This window comes from Chenopodium quinoa, unplaced genomic scaffold, assembly GCF_001683475.1.
Source record: "Chenopodium quinoa cultivar QQ74 unplaced genomic scaffold, ASM168347v1, whole genome shotgun sequence".
NCBI classification, from domain to species: domain Eukaryota; kingdom Viridiplantae; phylum Streptophyta; class Magnoliopsida; order Caryophyllales; family Amaranthaceae; genus Chenopodium; species Chenopodium quinoa.
Window position 1 is genome coordinate 822,951 of NW_018744626.1, and position 21,666 is coordinate 844,616.

Below are 21,666 nucleotides of genomic sequence, written 5' to 3' on the forward strand. Positions count from 1 at the left end.
GTAATGGATAATTTAATAAAATAAGTTGATGGAAACTTGGCATGCTATCTAACGCTTCGAGCGATTCATTAGAGATGTAGCTAACATATAATTAGTGATCGAACTACGTCAAATTCGCTTATCCTTTTTTTTTTTTTTTTTTCTTTTTCGTTGCATTCATATTTCATTATACATCTTATACATAATAACATAAGTGATTAGATAAACTTTTTAATTTATGTTTGTGACGCTTGAATTCTAGCTGCCTCTAATTGAGAAACATACATACAAAAATTGATTTGAAGTTAGGAAAAATATTAATACTCCGTATTAAACTAGCTCTATGGCCCGTACACTGTACAACCCACATGCTATTTATAGAAAAAAAAATGTGTTTTCTATTTTTCATATGCGTGCTCTAACAATAGAGAGATAATGTGCTTTATTTATCACTAGTTTTGTACCCGTGCAATGCCCGGGTTGTTTATTAAATTTTAAGATATATTTAAATCTATATGTCAAATTTTAAAATATATCATTGATACAAAATTAGTTAGCAATTGACGTATTATTGTAACGATTTAAACTTGTAGACATGTAATGACTAATAATAATAATATTGGTGAAAAACATTTCTTGACCCTGTCTGAAATGACTCGTGACCCGACCTGATTAACAGGTCTACACACAATAATAAAATTATATTAGATTGTGAAGTATATTATTTTAATTGATTAGAATATATTATAACCCATGGATATGGTACATTTTGAACTAATTCCTTCGCTCTAAAAAAATATTATGATACAAAAAATAAATTTATATGATAATTTATGAGAGTTATAATCTAATTAATTTTTGAATAAAATTATAATTCAATTTGTACATATGAAATATTGGTACTTTATCAAAAATAAAACTCTAAATTAACAATTTTATCCTAAAATTATATCCAAAGTTGATTGAAAATAAAATTCTAAACTAACTTTTTTATCCTACAAAGTTTAGATTTATATATTAGTTATATGATATGCTATTCTTGTTCAACAAATAAAAATCAAGTTTTGTTGTTTTGTTTTTCTTGTTTTGGTCTTGCACCTCATTTAACTGAATTAAAAAAAAAAAAAAAAGAATAATCAAGCTTTGTTGTTCAGAAGTGGGAGGAAGGACGCATTGATTGTTTGCGTAAAATAAATTAAGTTAGAAGAAATATGAAAGACTTAATATTGAACAAATTACACATATAATGAATTATTAGTTTTAAGATTTGTGTTTTTAATACAAAGTATAAGGGCTTGTTCTCATTGATTGAACTGAGCTGAACTGAACTGAACTGAACTGAGCTGAGCTGAACTGAACTGAACTGAACTTAATATTTTATAAGAGAAGGAAATTAGGAGTTGATCTGAACTGAAAATAAACGTATGAGAACAGACCCTAAATGTTTGGAAATTGATAAACTACCTAATGTTTTATGGAGGAATATGCAAAAGGCTAATCCTTAGCTTTAATTTTATGCCTTTATCACTCCATACTTGCCTTAACCTCGAATTATTTTTTGATGACCGATTGTTAACAATTAACATACTACCTCCGTTCATGTTTTTTGTAAATTTGTAATATTTTATTTCTCACAAATAATGCCCAAAGTTGCAAAAAACATGAAACAGAGGTAGTAATACTTACGAGTAGTAGATTATTATTTAAGTTAACTGTCCGAGTTCCCAGATTCATGCTAATAATAACATCTAAATTTCCCAACATATAGCAATGTAGAGTTTTATAATCTGTCTCACCAACAACCAGCACTATCATTCAAATGACATAGCACATGAAAAGATTGAAATTAATAATTCATATTAAGCTTCAATCTCAGCTGATTTTTTTTAATCAAATGGCATATTTTACGGCAAAAGTCATGCCTTTTCAGGTCAGAACACAGAGCTTTGAGAATGATACTTCGTGTATACTCTAATACTCATTATTTCATTAATATATAAAGGATTCAAAAATAAGGAAACACCTACTAGCTTAATGGTTAAAGTGTGCCGTTAAAGTTCGGATCTTAAGCTTTACACTTGTGGTTTACTACTTGGCGATAGTTAACTTAAACGGATCTTAAGTATACTTTAAAGTGAATGGTCCGACCCGTTGCCATCCCTACTTAAGATCCCAACAAAGTACTTGTAGTATATATAGAACAAATCAATTGAATCATTCACGTTACAGTGTTACATACATTATAACAGATTATAGACTTGTTGGAATCTAATTATAATTTTCAACGTGTTCAGACTTGTGCGTGCATGACAACAATGAAATTAAATCGTAAAACACATTAGCATAACCATATAGTATATAAAATTATTTTCTAGAAAGAGTATGTAACAACTTAGCACATGTTCTCTTCAGCTTACTTTCAGTTCATTTCATTTCAATTCCTACTTTCCTTCTCTCATAAACAATTCAGTTCAGCTTGGTTCAGTTCAGTTCACTTAAGTTCAACTTAGCTCAATTAAGTCAATCGGATCAGACCCTTTACCATGAATAAATTAACCTAAAACGAATAAAAAATAATATAAAAGAAGCTAACAAACATAAACTAAAATCAAACGTTTATCACACGATTAGATGCACACTTTTGCCATTAAAAGATTTTTTTTAATTTTTTTTTTTAGGGTCCAAGGTCAATAAACATGCTTCCTATCCCAATAATAATAAAGATTATCTGCACAAGATTAATCCTTGAGCTCTTGTTATATTTCAAGTTGCATTTGTCATTAACCAAATTTGAACTATTAAAGTACAAGTATTAACTTTTTAAGTCTTTAATCAAGTAAAACAAAAGTTGACTTTTTTTCATTACACTAGTGCCACCTAAGCCTAAGTAGACTTTCTATGTTATAGAATGATCTTCAAATCTTGAATGAGCCAAGTGCCAAACGACAAACTCCAAATGTCAAATATTTAACCCGCCATATATAATCTCCATTTATGTCATCATAATTAGGCATTTCAAGGTTTAACTATTTGACTCGTTACCCAAATTCAAACATCTATTTTTGCATATATTTTTTTTTCTCCCGTTTTCCCGACTCTTCGTTACAATTCTTACCAATTTACACCATATCTAAATCATCAAAATCACATAATTTTTTTCATAATAATCTTTGATCTTCAATTGGGTTTGTTTCGATGTTCGATCCAGATTTTTTAATGCAACGATCAGATTTAAAGATCCAAAATTTTCCATTTTGATTGATTGAATTGATAAATTGGGTTTATTTCTTAAAATAATTCTTCTTGATTTTCTGGGTTAATTGAATTATGCGCGGGGAGGCATCCTCGGAGCAAGAACAGGACGACTCCGACAGTGATTTTGTTGAGAAAGATCCAACTAAACGTTACGGTAGGGTAAGTATAAATTTCTTAAATCGAATTTCATAAATTTTGCTATTTTGATTAATTATATTCCTATCTTATAACTTTTGAAAATTAATCATAATTTTGATCATTTTTTTTTTTAATTTTGTGTAAATGTAATACCTTTGTTTGTTAAATAATTTGATTTTGGATGTTTGTTGTAATGGGTTTTTGCCAATTTTGTTTATTCACCTGTATTTTGCAGTATAAGGAAATTCTTGGAAGAGGGGCTTCTAAGAAAGTGTATCCTTTTTAGTTATTTATTCTAATTTACACTGTTTTCATTTTGTTATTATGCTAATTAGTTTATAATTGATGATAAAAAAGTATGCTAATCCTTAATTTAAGAAAAAAAAAATAGATATAGAGGATTTGATGAAATAGAAGGTTTAGAAGTAGCTTGGAATCAAGTTAAGATTTCGGAACTATTGCGAAATTCTGAGGATTTGGAACGGCTTTATTCCGAGGTTCATCTCCTTAAGACCTTGAAGCATAAGAACATTATAAAGTTCTATAATTCTTGGGTTGACACAAAGAATGAGCATATCAACTTCATTACTGAGATTTTCACATCAGGCACCCTTCGCCAGTATGTTTCTAATCGCGTCTCTATTTGTTATTTGGATATTTTGTTCGCCTTATTGAGACATTTGATTCAATTCCATGGTAGATATCGACAGAAGCATAGGCATGTTGACTTGAGGGCATTGAAGAAATGGTCTAGACAAATTTTGGAAGGGCTTCAGTACCTTCATAGTCATGATCCTCCTATTATACATAGGGATCTTAAGTGTGATAACATATTTGTGAATGGCAATAGCGGAGAACTAAAGATTGGTGATCTTGGATTGGCCGCAATTCTTCACCATGCTAATGGAGCACATAGTGTCATAGGTGAGGATAAATTTTCTTTTTTGGAATTTTAAATTTAAGTCCACCCTTTTTTTTTAATCATTACTTGAATGTTGGTAGAGCTCTTGTGGTAATTGTTGTTCTTACCTCAGGTACTCCGGAATTTATGGCACCAGAGCTTTATGAAGAAAATTACAACGAGCTTGTTGATATCTATGCCTTTGGCATGTGTTTGCTAGAATTAGTGACTTTTGAGTACCCTTATACTGAATGTGCCAATGCTGCTCAAATATACAAGAAAGTGACATCGGTAAGGCATTGAAAAGCTTCCTTAAACTCCCAATTCTTTGGTTGTTTGTCTTGTTTATGCATCTCTTTTGTTTCAGTCCTTGCATTATCCTTATCTTAGTATTGTTTAGAAATTACCTGTGATCATCGGTGAATGTTGATATTGTCCCTAGTTTTACTTGTGAGAGTTGATGATGACACTTTATGGGACATGAACCTTTCTCTTAAGTGTAAAGTGCTTATTGTATCATCTGCTGTATGATGGCGGCATGGTGTATTAAAGCTACCTACTAATTATAGTCAATTAAATATCAGTTAAGGAAACAATTCCTGATAGTTAATACTATGTAGCTATTCGCTGGAATTATCTGCAGCATGTTTGGTAGAAAGTAGTTAATGGTTTATGGTAATGTACCTCGATGTTTTTCTTCATGAATATCCGCAACCACTCAATAGCAATTCAGATATTGAGTAATAGTGAAGTGTTTTGAAGATCAATTGCCCGTTTGCTGTGTTAGGAATTAAATTTCCATGCTTCATTAGAGCTTAGTTGACAATATGACTTTTGTACTTTTCAGGCATTCATATCCCTGTTTTGTTTAATTCACTTAATCAACTTCCAATATAATGTAATGTCCTTAAGTGTTTTCACTATGATAACTTATTTTTATGTTTATATTTGGACAAAAAAATTATTTTGCTACTTCCTTTACAATCATCAGATTCAAAGTAGGCTAGTGCGTTGATTTCAATCTATCTAAAATATAGAGTTATTACAGTATTTGTACAGCTGCATCATTGAAATTACTATATTCAACGTACTTTCATTGGCAAATATTAGTACGTTTTGTCACACAATGCTCTTCATTTGCATTCTTTAATTGAAGTAAATTGTGAATGAAGTTAAATTTGGACCTTTTAGTGGGTTTTATGCCTTGAAAATAATACAGAGTACAACTTATTTATCGATTTTTACATCATGCACTATGCATTTTTGTGGATACATATAGATAGTCTTCATGGTATTTTTTTTTCCTTACATTTGCTAGGGAATTAAGCCTGCGTCTTTGGCAAAAGTGACAGATCCTGATGTGAAAGAATTTATTGAGAGATGTATAGCTGATGTGAGCAAGAGAGTATCCGCCAAAGACCTCCTAAATGACCCTTTTTTGTCAGACGTGAGTCCTGAGACCACTGCACATTCATCACATGTTAATATTCCGCATTTAGATTCAGGTTCAGGTATGTTATTTGATAAGTAAGAACATTATAAAACTTTTACTTGCTTTTCATTTATTCAAATTACATTTTGAAATTATTACAGAATCTACTCAGAGTATTCACAGCAAGTCTGATATTGATAAAGGAATATTGTTGGACAATCCTAATCCCGGGCTAAGTAGAGACGTTACACTAGAAGGAGAAAGAAAAGATGTCAACACAATATATATAAAATTGCGGATAGCTGATTCCACAGGTTAGTTTTTTTCTTTGACTACATTCATCTATTATGCCAAGCATATATTGTAGATTATTAAAGTGTTTTGGAATGGTACAGATAAATGCCGCAATATTCATTTTCCATTTGACATTGAAGCCGACACGTCAATTGCGGTTGCTAGTGAAATGGTTCATGAACTGGACCTGACAGATCAAGATATTACAACCATTGCTGACATGATTGACTCTGAAGTTCGGGATCTAATCCCAAATTGGTCAACTAAGGATTCATCTGCTGGTGATTCATTTGATAGCCCTAAAACTGACCCTAAGGAGGATTCATCTCCACATAACGCCTGTGAAAATAAGGATGATACTTCTCCATTGTCAAATGCATCACCGTTTTCTACAAGCAATGTTTTTCCAGACCAACTACCTTCTGGTCGTAAGTTTTGGTCAGATTCTCCAAAAGACTCTCCAAAAATTCGTGATGAGATGTCACCAATTGGGAATTCTAGTTGGCAAGAATTTGAGAGCGATAAGTTTGGTCATGAGCATGGAGAGCCAATTGAGAATGTTGATGAGCCATACACTGAATCGGTGTCAAATAAGCTTTTAAAGCACGAACATGAGTGTGGTGGGTTACCACCAAAAAGTCCTACAGTTTTTCATTTACGAAGTGAGAGTGATGATGTGTTTCATAAATTAAGTAGTCAAGAAGAGGATTCTTATAACAAGAAGGATGATATTACGGTTCCATTTACTCAAAATGAAGAAGGTAGCCACAAGGATGTTAGTAAATCATATAGTGTGGAAAACTACGATGGCAACTCTTACAATGAATCAGATTTGAAGGCTATTGCTGATACACTTGATCAGTTGTTTATTCAACAGCAAAAAGAAGTAGATGATTTGAAATCGAAACATAAGTTGGATATCTCTCATGTTTTAAAAGATCTTCCACCTCAAATGCATGTAAAAGTGTTTAACATGTGCAGCACGAAAATGGTATCTTATATGCCCAATGTTGGTGGGTATAATGGCATTGATGATCGTATTCAAGTACCAGTAAAAAGAATATTTACACGCTCGTTAAGTACCCTTGATCTTTCTATTACAAGAACAAACATAAAGCAGGAATCAACATCTGGAATTGCTGTTATTTTAAAAAATGATTTAGAAAAACCGTGAATTTGGAAATGATTTAATACATTGATCAAATGGTATTCAACAATTGTGAATTGTGATTGCTTTTGATATCTTAGATTTGTAGATGTTAGTTTCTGTAAATGATACTTAGTATTATCATTTATGTTTTCTTATTCAAATATGTCTGTGTTCTTTAATGATATCTATGTACAAGTTACTTGTAAGGAACAATTTTGTGATGATTTAGTCTCAAATGAGAATAGTTTGGTTTCTATGTTTCAAGTTATTGCAAAATTATTATGCAAAACTATATAATAGTATATGTAGTTGGTGAGCATTTCTCAATTACTAATTTACTATACAAGTACTTGTTGTGCTGTTTGAGGATGCATGAATTTAATTATCTAATCATTTGTTGCTAATAATTACAAAAATAGGATTAGTGAAAGAGAACTTTGAATTGAAAGTAAAAAATTAAATATCATTACTATGAAGAAGAGGTGATTTGGGTGGATACGCGGCATAAAAGGGGACTAGATTTTGCTTCTTCCTCCACCATAAATAAGTTCTATAATACTTCAAGTCACTATCAAGCTATCAGCCCATAACTTGTCTTATTATCCTTTCTTTTTTCATCTTAAGCCTTCTTTTGAAGTTGTTGCTTGTTTTCACTTGTTTTCCAACAGTACTCCCAACCTCTTTTTAAAGGTTAAAATGCAACAATTTGATAAGCACACTTGTTAATATATCTAATTATTAATTATAATTTAAAATAATACAATAAACAAAATAATATAGAGATATTACACATTGAGATCAATCTAAAATATCTTATAGATTAACATTTGAATTATAATTTAAAATAATACAATAAACAAAATAATATAGAGATATTATACATTGAGATCAATCTAAAATATCTTATAGATTAACATTTGTTTATTTTTTACTTCCTCCGTTCTTTTTTACTTGACCTGCTTTGACTTTGACACTATTCACCACCCCTCCTTTGTCCGCATTTTGTGAATAATATGTAAGGAAAAACACATATATGTTGGATCATTTTGAATTCGTCTCAATAAGTACTATCATAATATATAACTTTTATATTTTTTAATTATGGAGAATTAAAGTTATTGACCGTTAAAGTTTTGCATTGACAAGCGTGATAAAAGAAACAGGTCAAGTAAAAAATAACAGAGGAAGTATATGTTTGTGTTCAAGAAAGTTCAAGTTCAATTTAAATTAAATAAGTCCAAATTAGGAGAAATTGAAACAAACAAACATATAAAGTGTTAAACACCATCTAAGTTTAATTAAATATTAAAATAAGCTCTAATAGTAAATTAAAAATTAATGTTTATCATGTTATTTCGGAAATTTTGTGTAGAGCTATCCTAAATATAGGGTTATTTATGAACAACTACCCATTTTTTTTTATAATTTGTTTAGAACTACCTGCAAGTTTGGAAACGTTTTGGTAGCACTACCCAATGATGTTTTTCCGTCCAATTAAAACGTTATTTTGGCCCAATTTTCACTTTTGTCAATTACAATGACCAATTAATGCTAAAATAAGCAAAAACCCAATTCAATTAACCCCTAAAACCTTAGAAATCAAAATCCCTAAATAATATTAAACTCATGAGCCTTAAAGTGAATTATAATTAAAACCCTAATTAGGTTAAGTAGGGTAAATTAAAACCTTTAAACAAATTGGGGAGTTAATTGGGTGACAAAAGTGAAAAAGTTGGGCTCCAATAACGCCTTAATTGGACGGAAAATATATGGAAAGTGCTAACAAAACGTTTTTAAACTTATGGGTAGTTTTAAACAAATAAAAAAATGGATAGTTGTTCACAAATGACCTTATATTTAGGGTAGTTCTATCCAAATTATTCTCTTATATTAATTCGAGTAACTTAGTTTTATCGAATATTCATATAACTTTATAAGATGAAGAGAACACGGCGTAACGCATAACCGAAGTTACCGAAATTATACAAACACAACCCCGGAGTTAACAATCTTAACTAGGGTAGAGTTGGAAAGGCCCATATCCACAACACTCACAAAGAGATAGAATCACACACAACAAACAATTGAGAGGCCCTCCTTTCTTTTCATCTCTACCCCCAAAATCTCCTCTTTTCCTCTTCAGGATAACACAAACCCCAAACTTCACTACTTCACTCTCCTTCATTCTTCTTCCTCTTCCACATTTTCTCTCTCCTCTATCCTCTAACCTCTCTAATTTCAATGGCGTTATCAGCTACTTCCCCTGCTAGAGCCGCCATTGCTTTAGCTTACCAACCTCCCCACAATCAACAATCTCTTTCTCATCTCCCAAATCTCTCTTTCCACCCTAAATCCCAAACCCCTTCTAAATTAATCCTTTCATCTTCATTCACCCCTTCTTTCACCACCTCTTCCTCAACCACCACCACATCTACAACCGCCGCACCCTCCGCCGCACGCCGCCGCACCTTCACCGTCCGTGCGGCAAGAGGGAAATTCGAAAGGAACAAACCCCATGTCAATATCGGCACTATTGGTCATGTCGACCATGGTAAGACCACTCTTACTGCCGCCCTTACTATGGCGCTTGCTTCTATGGGTAACTCTGCCCCAAAGAAATACGACGAAATTGATGCTGCCCCTGAAGAGCGTGCTCGTGGTATCACAATTAACACGGCCACCGTTGAGTATGAAACTGAAAACCGGCATTACGCTCATGTCGATTGCCCCGGACACGCTGATTATGTCAAGAACATGATTACTGGTGCTGCTCAGATGGATGGTGCTATCCTTGTTGTGTCAGGTGCTGATGGTCCTATGCCCCAGACTAAGGAGCATATCTTGTTGGCGAAGCAGGTGGGTGTGCCAAATATGGTTGTGTTCTTGAATAAGCAAGATCAAGTTGATGATGAAGAGCTGCTACAATTGGTGGAGCTTGAGGTGAGAGAATTATTGTCTAATTATGATTTTCCTGGTGATGAAATTCCAATTATTTCTGGGTCTGCTTTGTTAGCTTTAGAGGAATTGGTGAAGAACCCTAGTCTTAAGAGGGGGGATAATACTTGGGTAGATAAAATTTACCAACTTATGGATGCTGTTGATGAGTACATTCCTATTCCAACTAGACAGACTGATTTACCCTTCTTGATGGCTATTGAGGATGTGTTTTCGATCACCGGTCGTGGGACCGTGGCGACCGGGAGGGTTGAGAGGGGGACTGTTAAGGTTGGGGAGACTGTGGATATTGTGGGAATGGTGGATACTAGGAATACTACTGTTACTGGGGTTGAGATGTTTCAGAAGATTTTGGATGAGGCTATGGCTGGTGATAATGTTGGGTTGTTGTTGAGAGGTATTCAGAAGATTGATATTCAGAGGGGTATGGTGTTAGCTAAGCCTGGGACTATTACCCCTCACACTAAGTTTTCGGCTATTGTGTATGTGTTGAAGAAGGAAGAAGGCGGTAGGCATTCGCCTTTCTTTGTCAATTACAGGCCTCAGTTCTACATGAGGACTACTGATGTCACAGGGAAGGTGTCAAAGATTATGAATGACAAGGATGAGGAGTCGAAGATGGTTATGCCTGGTGACCGAGTTAAGATGGAGGTCGAGCTTATTCACCCTGTTGCTTGTGAGGAGGGTATGAGGTTCGCTATTAGGGAAGGTGGAAAGACTGTTGGTGCTGGTGTTATCCAGACTATCATTGAGTAGTTTGGTAATGGTAGTAGTAGTGTGTGTCTTTGTATGTTTTTTCTTGAGGGGAAGAGGTAGGAGGGGGTTCCCTCATTTGGTTAGGCGCTTCAGGAATGTAATGAGATTGGGCCTAAGCTGTATAATTTCCGTCTTTTTACATGTTTTTTTGGGGAGTAGGGTTGAACATTTGAGATATTCTCATAATTGTGCAATTTAATTTACACCTTTTACAGAATAACCTTGCTGATTTCAGTCTTCTCTAGTGTTTATTCAATTTTTCAATATGAATTTGTGCTTGTAATTGTTGCATTATGTCAAGTTGTATACTTGGAATGTATTTTTACTTATTTTATTATCTGCAATCGATCTTATGCTGGTGGTTGTATGTTGCGCAATTGTATTCTATTTTACTACAAAGATTGTTAGTCATATTCATGTCTCAAGTTACCAAAAGAGTAACTAAGTTTCACTTCTAGGAGTCTCATACTTGATTGATCAGCTGGCAAAGGGGTAAATGTATTTGCTTCATCAATATGCTTTCTTCCTGACAGCTTGCATTTGAACAATAACTGTGTGTGAATGTGCCTTACTGAGCAGTAGCTGAAAAAGGTTATATGTGTGTGAAAGTAGTTAGAATTTGCATCAATGATAAATGCCTTGGTTTAGCATTATCACGAGTCATGAGGCTTCGAGTGTGATTACAATTCTTGCTATGACGGACCTTGGTGTTTTTTATCACGAAGAATTGAACGTTGTTGCAACCAACTTGCAAAATCATACTTGGGAATATTGGGACCTATGAATATTGTGAAATTCACCTTTTTGTTTTTTGCTTACAAAACCAGACAGTGCCAGAATGTAGCTCAGCTCAAAGCTGCACTATTTTTAACCAAGTTTAGTTGTGAATGTTTATTCTTGTTGCACTTGCAAAATAAAAATTATCTGAAATTAGCTATATAGCTGCACCCATATTTAAGTATCTACATATTCCCCTTTTGAGGAGGGTTTTAATGTCTGCCCTTTATATAGAAATAAAAACAGTGTAGAATTCTGTTTTGTGTATTGCTTGTTTGACAGATGCATCATTTTAGTATAATTAGCAGGTTTTGACTTTTGAGTTCTCAAGTACGAAGGCATGACATATTGACATGGTTGTTGATGTCTTTTATCAACATGATAGATACGAGTAAAGCTGATTCTCTTTCGCTTTTGTTGTCAAAAAGCGATTGCCCAAAGCCATTGCTATCTGTCCACTGCTCTGTTTTAACATATTTCCTGCTATGTTAAGGAGCTTAATGTGCACTTTGCAGCATCATATAAACCTTCATTATTGCCTTGGTGTTGAATGCTTGTTTTACACTGCATATCTTGTTCTGTTTGTGCTGTTAGCTATCCTTCAGTTACTGAGTGACTTTTCTGGATGTAAGAAACATAAAGGTTCTGCGAGCAATTTAGCAAGGATCGGCTAGATTTGTAGGTTTGATAATCCTAACCAAGTTGTTGGCAAATTGCATACATCGCTTTCCTTTGTCATTACAGTATTGCTGAAATGTTTACAGTGGACCACTATGTTTCACCATTCCTTGTTTCAGTTTGTGTGCTCATAAGCATCCCTACGAAGCCTCAATAGATATCTTGGCCTTTCTTCCCATTTGCAACCACTCACACTGGACAAGATCTGTATTCTAAAAAATTTCAAATCCTCCATGGTTCCGCGCCCTCCAACCTAGTAAAGCCTCATTACCCAGCATTGCAAGTTTTCAACCCATAGTCCCATACAATCCCCTAGTTCTGCACTTCTTCCTGTAGATTTGTCTGCATTCATAATTGTCTGGTAAAAAAAAAAAAAACTTCAGGATGATGTGATTTTTCAACCTTATTTGAGATATTGAAAATTGCATAGTCGATTTGTATTTCCACAACGAAGCCTTTGAATGATAGCATCAAATTAGGGTGTCTTGGTATTGTACTTATAACACTTAATAAAGTTGTTAATCAGACAGCCATTCATAAAACAGCTAGTGGATCCTCTTCTCCAGTGTGTGTTTGCGTTGCCTTTGTTCAAGTCTGCACACCATTAACACCTACAGTTACAAAGTTACAATGTCACATTGTCACCTGACCGTGACACAAGTTGATATAGAGGTTAAAAAAATCATTTTTTTTTTTTTGACGGGAAAAAAATATCAATAAATTGTTGACTATGGCTTACGGGTATCTAATTGAGATTTGAGAGTGGTGACTAGAACCTGTTCTTTTTTTTTTTTAGAGAATATCTTATTTTCACTTATTTTGTAAGATAAGTTCAGTTAAATTATATGGAGTAGAAATACTCTATTATTTGTATTTGCTAATAAGGCTCCGGGTCCGGATGGTATGCACGCTTTGTTCTTTCAAAAATTTTGGGGAACTCTTGGTAGTGATGTGATCAGTTTTGTGAAGGGATGGTGGCGTGGAGAGGTTGACCTTTCTGAGGTAAATCGTACGTGTATTGTTTTAATCCCGAAGTGTGACTCCCCTCAATGTATGTTTGAATTTAGGCCAATTAGTTTATGTAATGTGATATACAAGATCATCTCAAAAACACTAGCAAATAAACTAAAACCTCTTCTTAGTACCATTATCTCGGAAAATCAGAGTGCGTTCGTACCTAAGAGGTTGATTACGGATAATGCCCTCATAGCTTTTGAAATCTTTCATTCGATGAAGAGGGGAGGTGAAGGCAGAGATGGGAATGTAGCTCTGAAACTTGATATGAGTAAAGCTTATGACAGAGTAGAATGGGTGTTTATAGAGAAAGTGATGTTACAGATGGGGTTTCGGGTAGCATGGGTGGAGAGAATAATGAGATGTTTATCAAGCGTCTCTTTTTCTTTTAAGTACAATGGGGAAATTTCGGGTTCCCTTGTCCCCTCTCGTGGTCTCTGGCAAGGTGACCCTATTTCAGCGTACTTGTTTTTGATTTGTGCGGAGGCTTTCTCTTGTATGATTACAAAGGCGGCGAATGAGAAATTAATTCATGGGGTTCGGGTTTGTAGAGGTGCTCCAAGGATTTCTCACCTTTTCTTTGCGGTTGATAGTATATTATTTGCTAAAGCAAATTTGCAAGAATGCTCTAAAATTGCTGATATTATCAGTACGTATGAAAGAGCTTCCGGACATAAAGTTAATCTAAGCAAAACCGAGGTTGCTTTTAGCAAATGTGTGGATTCGGAGAGAAGGCAGGTGATTATTGAAACTCTTGGGGTAAGGGAGGTAGATAGGCATGAGAAATATCTTGGTCTCCCAACGCTAATTGGGAGGTAAAAAAAAGCTGTGTTTACTTGTTTAAAGGAGCGTATTTGGAAGAAGTTAAATGGTTGGAAGGAAAAATTGCTCTCTCGGCCCGGAAAGGAGGTGTTAATTAAAGCCGTTGCCCAAGCTATTCCTACATATATGATGAGCATTTTTAAAATCCCGGATGGTTTGATTGATGAAATCCAAGCTATTTTAGCTCGATTTTGGTGGGGGTCTAGAGGTTCGGAAAGGAAAATCCATTGGCATAGATGGGATCTCCTTTGTTTACCGAAGTCTATGGGTGGTATGGGTTTTAGGGAGTTAAAATGCTTTAATCAGGCTTTACTTGCTAAGCAGGGATGGCGCTTGTGTAATGAGGGTAATACTTTGCTGCAACAAATTCTGAAGGCAAAGTATTACAAACATTCTGACTTTTGTGGTGCAGCTAGGGGCTTTGATCCGAGCTTTACTTGGAGATGCATTTGGGGGGCAAAGTCTTTGCTTCTAGAAGGGCTTAAATGGAGGGTAGGGAATGGGTGTTCTATAAATGTCTGGAAAGATGCGTGGCTCCCTGGTCCAGGATGTCACTTTGTTCCTACGCCTCTACCAAACCATGATCCGAATCTGCTTGTGAGGGACCTTACTGATTTCGATGCTGTATGCTGGAATCATGCTTATGTTACTGCGAATTTTGATGTGGACGATAGCAGCAAAATTCTCAACATTCCTTTATCTAATTTTTTGGTGAGGGATAAACGGTTTTGGTGGCCTACATTGGATGGTCTCTTCACGGTTCGGTCAGCCTATTGGCTTGGTAGGTTGGGATGCACTAATGCGTGGAATATTTTCTATGGAGAAGGTGAGAAGGAGCTATGGAAAGAAGTTTGGGGGCTTGGTGGTCCGCCTAAGCTAAGCCACTTCATATGGAGAGCTTGTAAGAATACGTTGGGAGTCATGGATACATTATTTTCGAGGCACATTAGAAACTCTAGCACTTGTCCAATTTGTGGGCATCAAAGGGAGACTATTGTGCATGCCCTATTCTACTGCTTCCCATGCTATTTCAGTTTGGCAGCATAGTGGCTTCGCGAGTTTGAGTGAGGATGCTCCACAACATTCTTTCAGAGAGTTTTTTTCCTGGCTAGTGGGTAAAGTCGACAAAAAACAGCTTGTAATTTTCTCATGTCTTGCGTGGGCTGTGTGGTATTGCAGAAATAAGGTTGTGTTTGATGGGTATAATGAGCTGAATAGTGTTAGCATCGCTGCTGGGTTTGTGCGACTATGGCATGTACAATGCAAAGGTGGGTGGAAGGATGAATGCTACTGATATATCATCTGGCATTGCTTGGTCTGTTCCTAGGCGTGGCTGTGTGAAGGTCAACTTTGATGCGTATGTCCCCAATAATGGCAAGGTGAGGCTTGGGGTAATGATAAGAGATGACCAGGGGTCCTTGCTGCTGGTTGCTGTGAAAAATTCTGGTTGTGTGTGGTCGTTAGAGCTCGCTGAAGCAGCTGCAGCACGCTATGGAGTTGAATTGGCGAGACGTATGGGCTATGAGAAGGTGATTTTGGAGGAAGATGCTATAAATATTGTTAGAGCTATCAAACACAAGCATGAGGGTGCAGCCCCTATTTTCCTATTGTTTTTCGTTTTTTACTTGTAATCATATTAGAAGGGTGGGAAATACGGTGGCTCATTATACCGCTAGATGGGATCTAGATGGTAATGATGAACGAATATGTATGAGTTTTTTCCCCCAAAGTTTTATAACTTTGGCGGAACTTGATCTATAAATTTTTTTCCCGCGGGTTTCAAAAAAAAAAATTTGTATTTGCTAATATATGAACATAATCCTATCTCTATGGAAAGTATCAATGAGTAATAAATTTTTAGGGAAATAATCTTCAATAGTATGAATTAGTTATAAGAAATTTATTGATAATAATGGTACAAAATCATAGGAATAATATAAATCAAATTCTTAACATGGTTTCAAGCCTTTTCTATTCCTACCCTTTCACTTTGTTTCAATTTTCTCAAGCACATCCTGCTTATAGCTATTTATGTTATGCGTTTATAAATTATTTTGGAACTAATGTTTTGTTGTAGTTGTAGAAGTGATCATAAAAGAGAGCATGATTTATCACATGATATATTATATATTATGAAAAAACCCTTTAAACGTTTTTAGTTAAGTTATGCTGATGTCAGCTATCTTAATCACAAAAATCATTATAACCTATACATTATAACCTATACATTTCACATAGCAAATGCCTAGCCCTTTCCAAAGCCTTCCAACCTCTAAAGAACAACCAAACACCAATAATGTCTGCCAAATCCTTAATAGTAGTTCATTTTGCAATTCTTTGCACCTTCTCCTTCCAAGCTTTGATGTTCATCAAAGCAGATGATGGACAAATAGCACAAGTATGCTCCAAAACAATAGACCCAAAAGCTTGTACTGATTGTCTAAGATCAGGCTCAAGTAGCGAAAATGCAACTGATGTTGTTTTAATAGAAAACTCCATGTTATGTGCAACAAATGCCATGGACTTGTTATTCCACGATACATTCAGGTATCAAGGTAATACTAGTGGTTCGACAATTAAACAAACGCTTAATGATTGCTTGGATCAATTTGAGGATGCCAAAGGCAAGGTAAATCATATTTCTGATGTAGTGAAAGGCAAAGATTTTAGTCTTGCACGAAATCTTTGTAATGGTGTCGTAGATCAAATAGGTAGTTGCACTAAACTTTTTCAATCAAAGGGAATTTCAGTGCCAGTCATTGTGTCTAATGACATACGCACTGTCACTACCGATTGGTTTATTGTTGTTGATATTTTGGAGAATTTTATGCCTTGAAATTTTATGTACTTGAACAAATTAGATCAATAATTAAAATATTATGATTGTTATGATGTTATACTCTATTCTCAAATTTCAACTCTTTTTACTTATTTAATGTGTTCACATACGCTATATTTCTTCGGGCACTAATACGAGTTGTTTCGGGTGAAAACAATGGGACCTTGCCGAAGGTCCGATGAAATGGAGAAGACTAGATTCGATCCAAGTAATGTTGGGCCGAAGGTTTCCTGCACAGTAAACACACGTAAACTAGCCTCGGGGTGTTGCCGAGGAAGGCCCCTCCGATGCTAAAGTCAGTACAGTGTGTTGAAAGAGAAGACTATGCAAGAGAATTAGTTGCTTGAGGCTTTGCTTGAATGAATGTACAAATGTAATATTGATGACTTTTATACCTCTTCATACATGGAGAAGTTGGGCCTTAGCCCAATTGGCTTGCCTTGAGGACTGATCTTTGACTTTAGCACAATTGGAGAGATGAACCTTGACCTTGGGCTTTTAATTGGATCATTTAATGCCTAAACCCAATTGGACTAAATTGGACCCAAACACGAGTAATATAATATCCCATGTTACATTCGTGACAATATTCATGTACCTTTCTTAATGTACACGATGAAATTTATCCAATCTCTCTGGTTTACTATTCTCATACAGTAAGATTTAATATACAAAATTCATGGTACTTGTCGATTGACATACACAAAGTTGGCCACTTGAGCAAAGCGTGCAAGTACGCCACCTAAACAAGTACGAGTAATCCAATAAGTATACCTTTTCGTGACACAGTTTGTCTTTTTAATTAGCAAGTGTAAGTTTGTAACTCATAGTTCATTTTCACCTTAAGCTTTTGGTAACAAGCGATGGGGAGTGTTAAATTATATCATACCAAATAACACATGTAATAAGTGTCTCACATTTTGAGAAAAAAAAAGAGAGTTAAACACTTTATAAGGCTAAAGGGTTATTCCTTCTATCGCCATAAAGAGCTGTCAATTCGGGTAAACGGGTCGGGTAAGAGTGGCCGGGGTCAAATCGGATTAATTCCATAACCTATACGGGTCGGGTTTGGGTTGGGCCATACTTTAGTCGGGTCACATCGGGTCATACTTCTTATCGGGTTTGGGTCGGGTTTAAGTCGGGTTACATTCGGGTCGGGTGAACAATAGGTCGGGTTTAATTCAGGTTTTCACGGGTAAAAACAGGTTAGGGTAATTCTCGGGTTCGAGTCGAGTTCGATTCAAGTCAATAATTTGCGGGTTAGAATTAGGTCAGGTCGTCCCCGAGTTTGAGTCGGGTTCGGTTCAAGTCAATAATTTGCGGATTATAATCAGGTTGGGTCATTTCCAAGTCGGGTTATTCTCGGATTCAAGTTGGGTTATGTTCAAGTCAATAATTTGCAGGTTAGAATCAGGTTGGGTCATTTTCAAGTCAGTCTATATTCGGGTTCAACTAACTATAAATAGATAATTATCATTTTTATCAAGTTAATTATTTCCTTTGACTATAATATATATGACGATATACTAGGGAACTATAGTATATAATTTAGGAAGATAATTATCTCCTTTGACCATTCAACAAATATATACTATATTTAACTCTTAAATTTGAGGATGATACTCCTTTCTTTTGCTGGCTTGGACCGACTTGGTCTCCCTAGACCAAATGCTTTGATCAACAATAATAAGGTGGTCTAAATTGCATTTAAGGTGATTTGAAATCGGGTCAGGAACAATTTGGGTTGAATTTAGGTCGGGTCAATAACAAGTCGTGTTAATTTCGAGTCAGGTTAGTAACAGATCGAGTTGAATTTTTGGGTCGGGTAAGTAATAGGCCTAGTAAAATTTAGGTCGGGTCAATAACAAGTCGCGTTGAATATGGGTCAGGTCAATAACAAGTCGGGTTGATTTCGGGTCGGGTTTGTAACAGGTTGGATCAAATTCGGGTTGGCTTAGGAACGAGTCGGGTTGAATTCAGGCCAAGTTAGTAACAAGTCGGGGTAAATTCGGGTTTTGACGGGTTAGGGTCAATTTCGGTTCAAGTCGGGTTCGGTGCAAAATAATTAAATTGGCCGTTGTAAACCGGTAAATCGGTGCAAGTTGTAAACCGGTAAATTGGCTGTTTTACAGCAAATTGGATGGTTCCACACACCCAATTGGACTCCCGTAGGTTATTAAGGACCGTGGTAAAAATTTCGGCAATTTTTATTTCCACGCAAAAACAAAGTCAAAAAAATCCAAAATTGAAGATTAATATCAACGCTTTTTGAGTAATTTAGGAGGTTTTGGGGCCCGGTGTTGAAAAGTATTGAAATTTTATAGGATATATCTTGGGTTCATATAATGCCGTTTGGAACCATATGACCATTATTTGTTATCATAAATGTTCGTGGTATGCCCGAGTTAATGAAATCGGTGCAAGTTGTAAACCGGTAAATTTGTCGTTTAACAGAAAATTGGATGTTTCCACACACCCAATTGGACTCTCGGATATTATTAGAGATCATGATAAACATTTCGGCAATTTTTATTTCCGGGTGAAAAAAAAAGTAAAAAAATTCCAAAATTGAAGGCTAATATCCATGTTTTTTGAAAATTTTGGAGGTTTTGGGGCCCAGTGTAGAAAAATCTTGATATATTTTAGGGGATACATCTTGGGGTCATATAATGACGTTTGGAACCATATATAATCATTATATGTTGTCATAAATGTCCGTAGTATGCTTGAGTAAATGAAACCCGTGCAAGTTGTAAACCGATAAATTGGTCGTTTAAAGACAAATTGGATGGTTCCACCAACCTAATTGGACTCCCGGGGGATATTAGGAACCATGGTAAACATTTCGGAAATTTTTATTTCCGGCCTTAAGAAAGTTGAAAATTACAAAATTGAAAGCTAATATCCACGCTTTTTGAGAAATTTTAGAGGTTTCGGGGCCCGGTGTCGAAAAGTCTTGAAATTATAGGGATACATTTCGGGGTCATATAATGTCGTTTGAAGCCATTTATGATCATTATATATTGTCACAAATGTTCGTGGTGGACTTTATTTAATGAATTCGGTGCAAGTTGTAAACCGGTAAATTGGTCGTTTAAAGGAAAATTGGATAGTTAAACCCACCCTATTGGACTACCAGAGGGTATTAGGGACCATGGTAAAATTTCAGAAATTTTTATTTCCAGGCGAATAAAAGTCAAAAAATTCCAAAATTGAAGGTTAATATCCACGCTTTTTTATAAATTTTTAAGGTTTCGGGGCCTTGTGTTGAAAAGGCTTGAGATTTTAGGGGATACATTTCGGGGTTATATAATGCTGTTTGAAACCATATATGATCATTATATGTTGTCATAAATGTTCGTGGTAGGCTTTAATTAATGAAATCGGTGCAAGTTATAATTCGGTAAAATAGTCGTTTAAAGACAAATTAGATAGTTCCACCCTCCCAATTAGACTCCTTGATGGTATTAAGGACCATGGTAAACATTTTGGCAATTTTTATTTCTGAGCAAAAAAAAAAATCAAAAATTTTCAAAATTGAACGCTAATATCCACGCTTTTTGAGAAGTTTTGGAGGTTTCAGGACCCGGTGTCGAAAAGTCTTGAGTGTAACACCCCCAAATTACTCTCTAATATTTACAATAATAATCCAACTTTAGGGAGTAACATGGGAGTATTACCGCCACGTGATTACGTAAGGCTTAACAAAGTTTTGCAGCGGAAAATAGTACTTTAGTTTCATTAATAATAATAGTAATAATAATAGTTTGATACACTTTCAAAGTAGCTACACCACTAATACTATGTATACTAAATTAAACTAGGTGATCACCGCCCATCATTCCCAATGCAGCATATAGTTCACGTTGTCCGATCGCCATCACCTATCTACTTATCAAAATGATAAGTAGGGCCAAGCCAAAACAAAACAAATACGTATTAGCCAAAATGCTAAGTACATACAAATGCTAGTCCTGTAAAATCAATTTAATTAATTAAACATGTTTTCAAAGAGATTTAACTTAAATAAATCATAATTTATCCAAACCATTCATGAATAGAAATTCATGTATAAAATTTGTCAAAAGAACCAATTTTCGAAACAACCAACTTTCCAAAGATAATTCCGAATAGGATGGATCAATCCTCATTTTCGTAAATCATGTTACCACCTAAGTGTGCACACCCCCCAAGATAGTAACTCCTTTACATAGTGCTATCAAGGGGAAAGACTAGGCCATACAAAGTCCATAGTCTTCAACTTACTCCGCGTAGTGGGAGTTAAAAATCCAAAGATCCAAGGAATAAATCCTGATAAATAAACTTTCCAATATCCCATATTCGGGATAAATTAAAACAATAAAACTTCCTTCTTGAATATCAATACAAGTTTATAATCAACCATATAAAATATTAAAATATTTGAGATTAAACGATTAAAACATGTTTCACCGAAATATATTTCACAATTATTTAAACATGGTTCGAAATCACTTAACATGTAAAACACGTTGCATATAAAAGCCACTTTAAAAGATCTAGCCACGTGTACGTACCTTGATCCTTGCACACAAGTACGGAACTCCTAATTTCAAACCCGAAATTCCTCCTATAACAAACCAATAATCCTAATCAAATACTTTTCAACCCATAGACACACGGACTTAGACTATCGA

At 35.0% G+C, this 21,666-nt stretch overlaps 2 protein-coding genes across 4 annotated transcripts; both read left to right on the forward strand.

The window, feature by feature from the left end:
- The first annotated feature begins 2,921 nt into the window (after window positions 1-2,921).
- Window positions 2,922-7,392, forward strand: LOC110700318 (probable serine/threonine-protein kinase WNK3). 3 transcript variants are annotated; one of them, XR_002507187.1, is made up of 8 exons: window positions 2,922-3,393; window positions 3,608-3,645; window positions 3,764-3,991; window positions 4,073-4,296; window positions 4,407-4,564; window positions 5,592-5,720; window positions 5,867-6,019; window positions 6,101-6,216. XR_002507187.1 is itself a non-coding variant. In XM_021877839.1 (8 exons), exons 1-8 carry the CDS (start codon window positions 3,307-3,309, stop codon window positions 7,171-7,173), a joined length of 2,112 nt encoding a protein of 703 aa, XP_021733531.1. In that variant the 5' UTR covers window positions 2,923-3,306; the 3' UTR covers window positions 7,174-7,392. The 3 variants fall into 3 exon arrangements, 2 of the variants coding, with proteins under 2 accessions (XP_021733531.1, XP_021733530.1); XM_021877839.1 differs by having other exon boundaries at window positions 2,923-3,393; window positions 5,592-5,784; window positions 5,909-6,019; window positions 6,101-7,392; XM_021877838.1 differs by having other exon boundaries at window positions 2,924-3,393; window positions 5,592-5,784; window positions 6,101-7,390.
- Window positions 7,393-9,224: 1,832 nt separating this feature from the next.
- LOC110700319 (elongation factor TuB, chloroplastic-like) lies at window positions 9,225-11,094 on the forward strand. Its single transcript, XM_021877841.1, has one exon. The coding sequence runs from the start codon at window positions 9,391-9,393 to the stop codon at window positions 10,858-10,860; it is 1,470 nt and encodes a 489-aa protein (XP_021733533.1). The 5' UTR covers window positions 9,225-9,390; the 3' UTR covers window positions 10,861-11,094.
- Window positions 11,095-21,666: the final 10,572 nt, after the last annotated feature.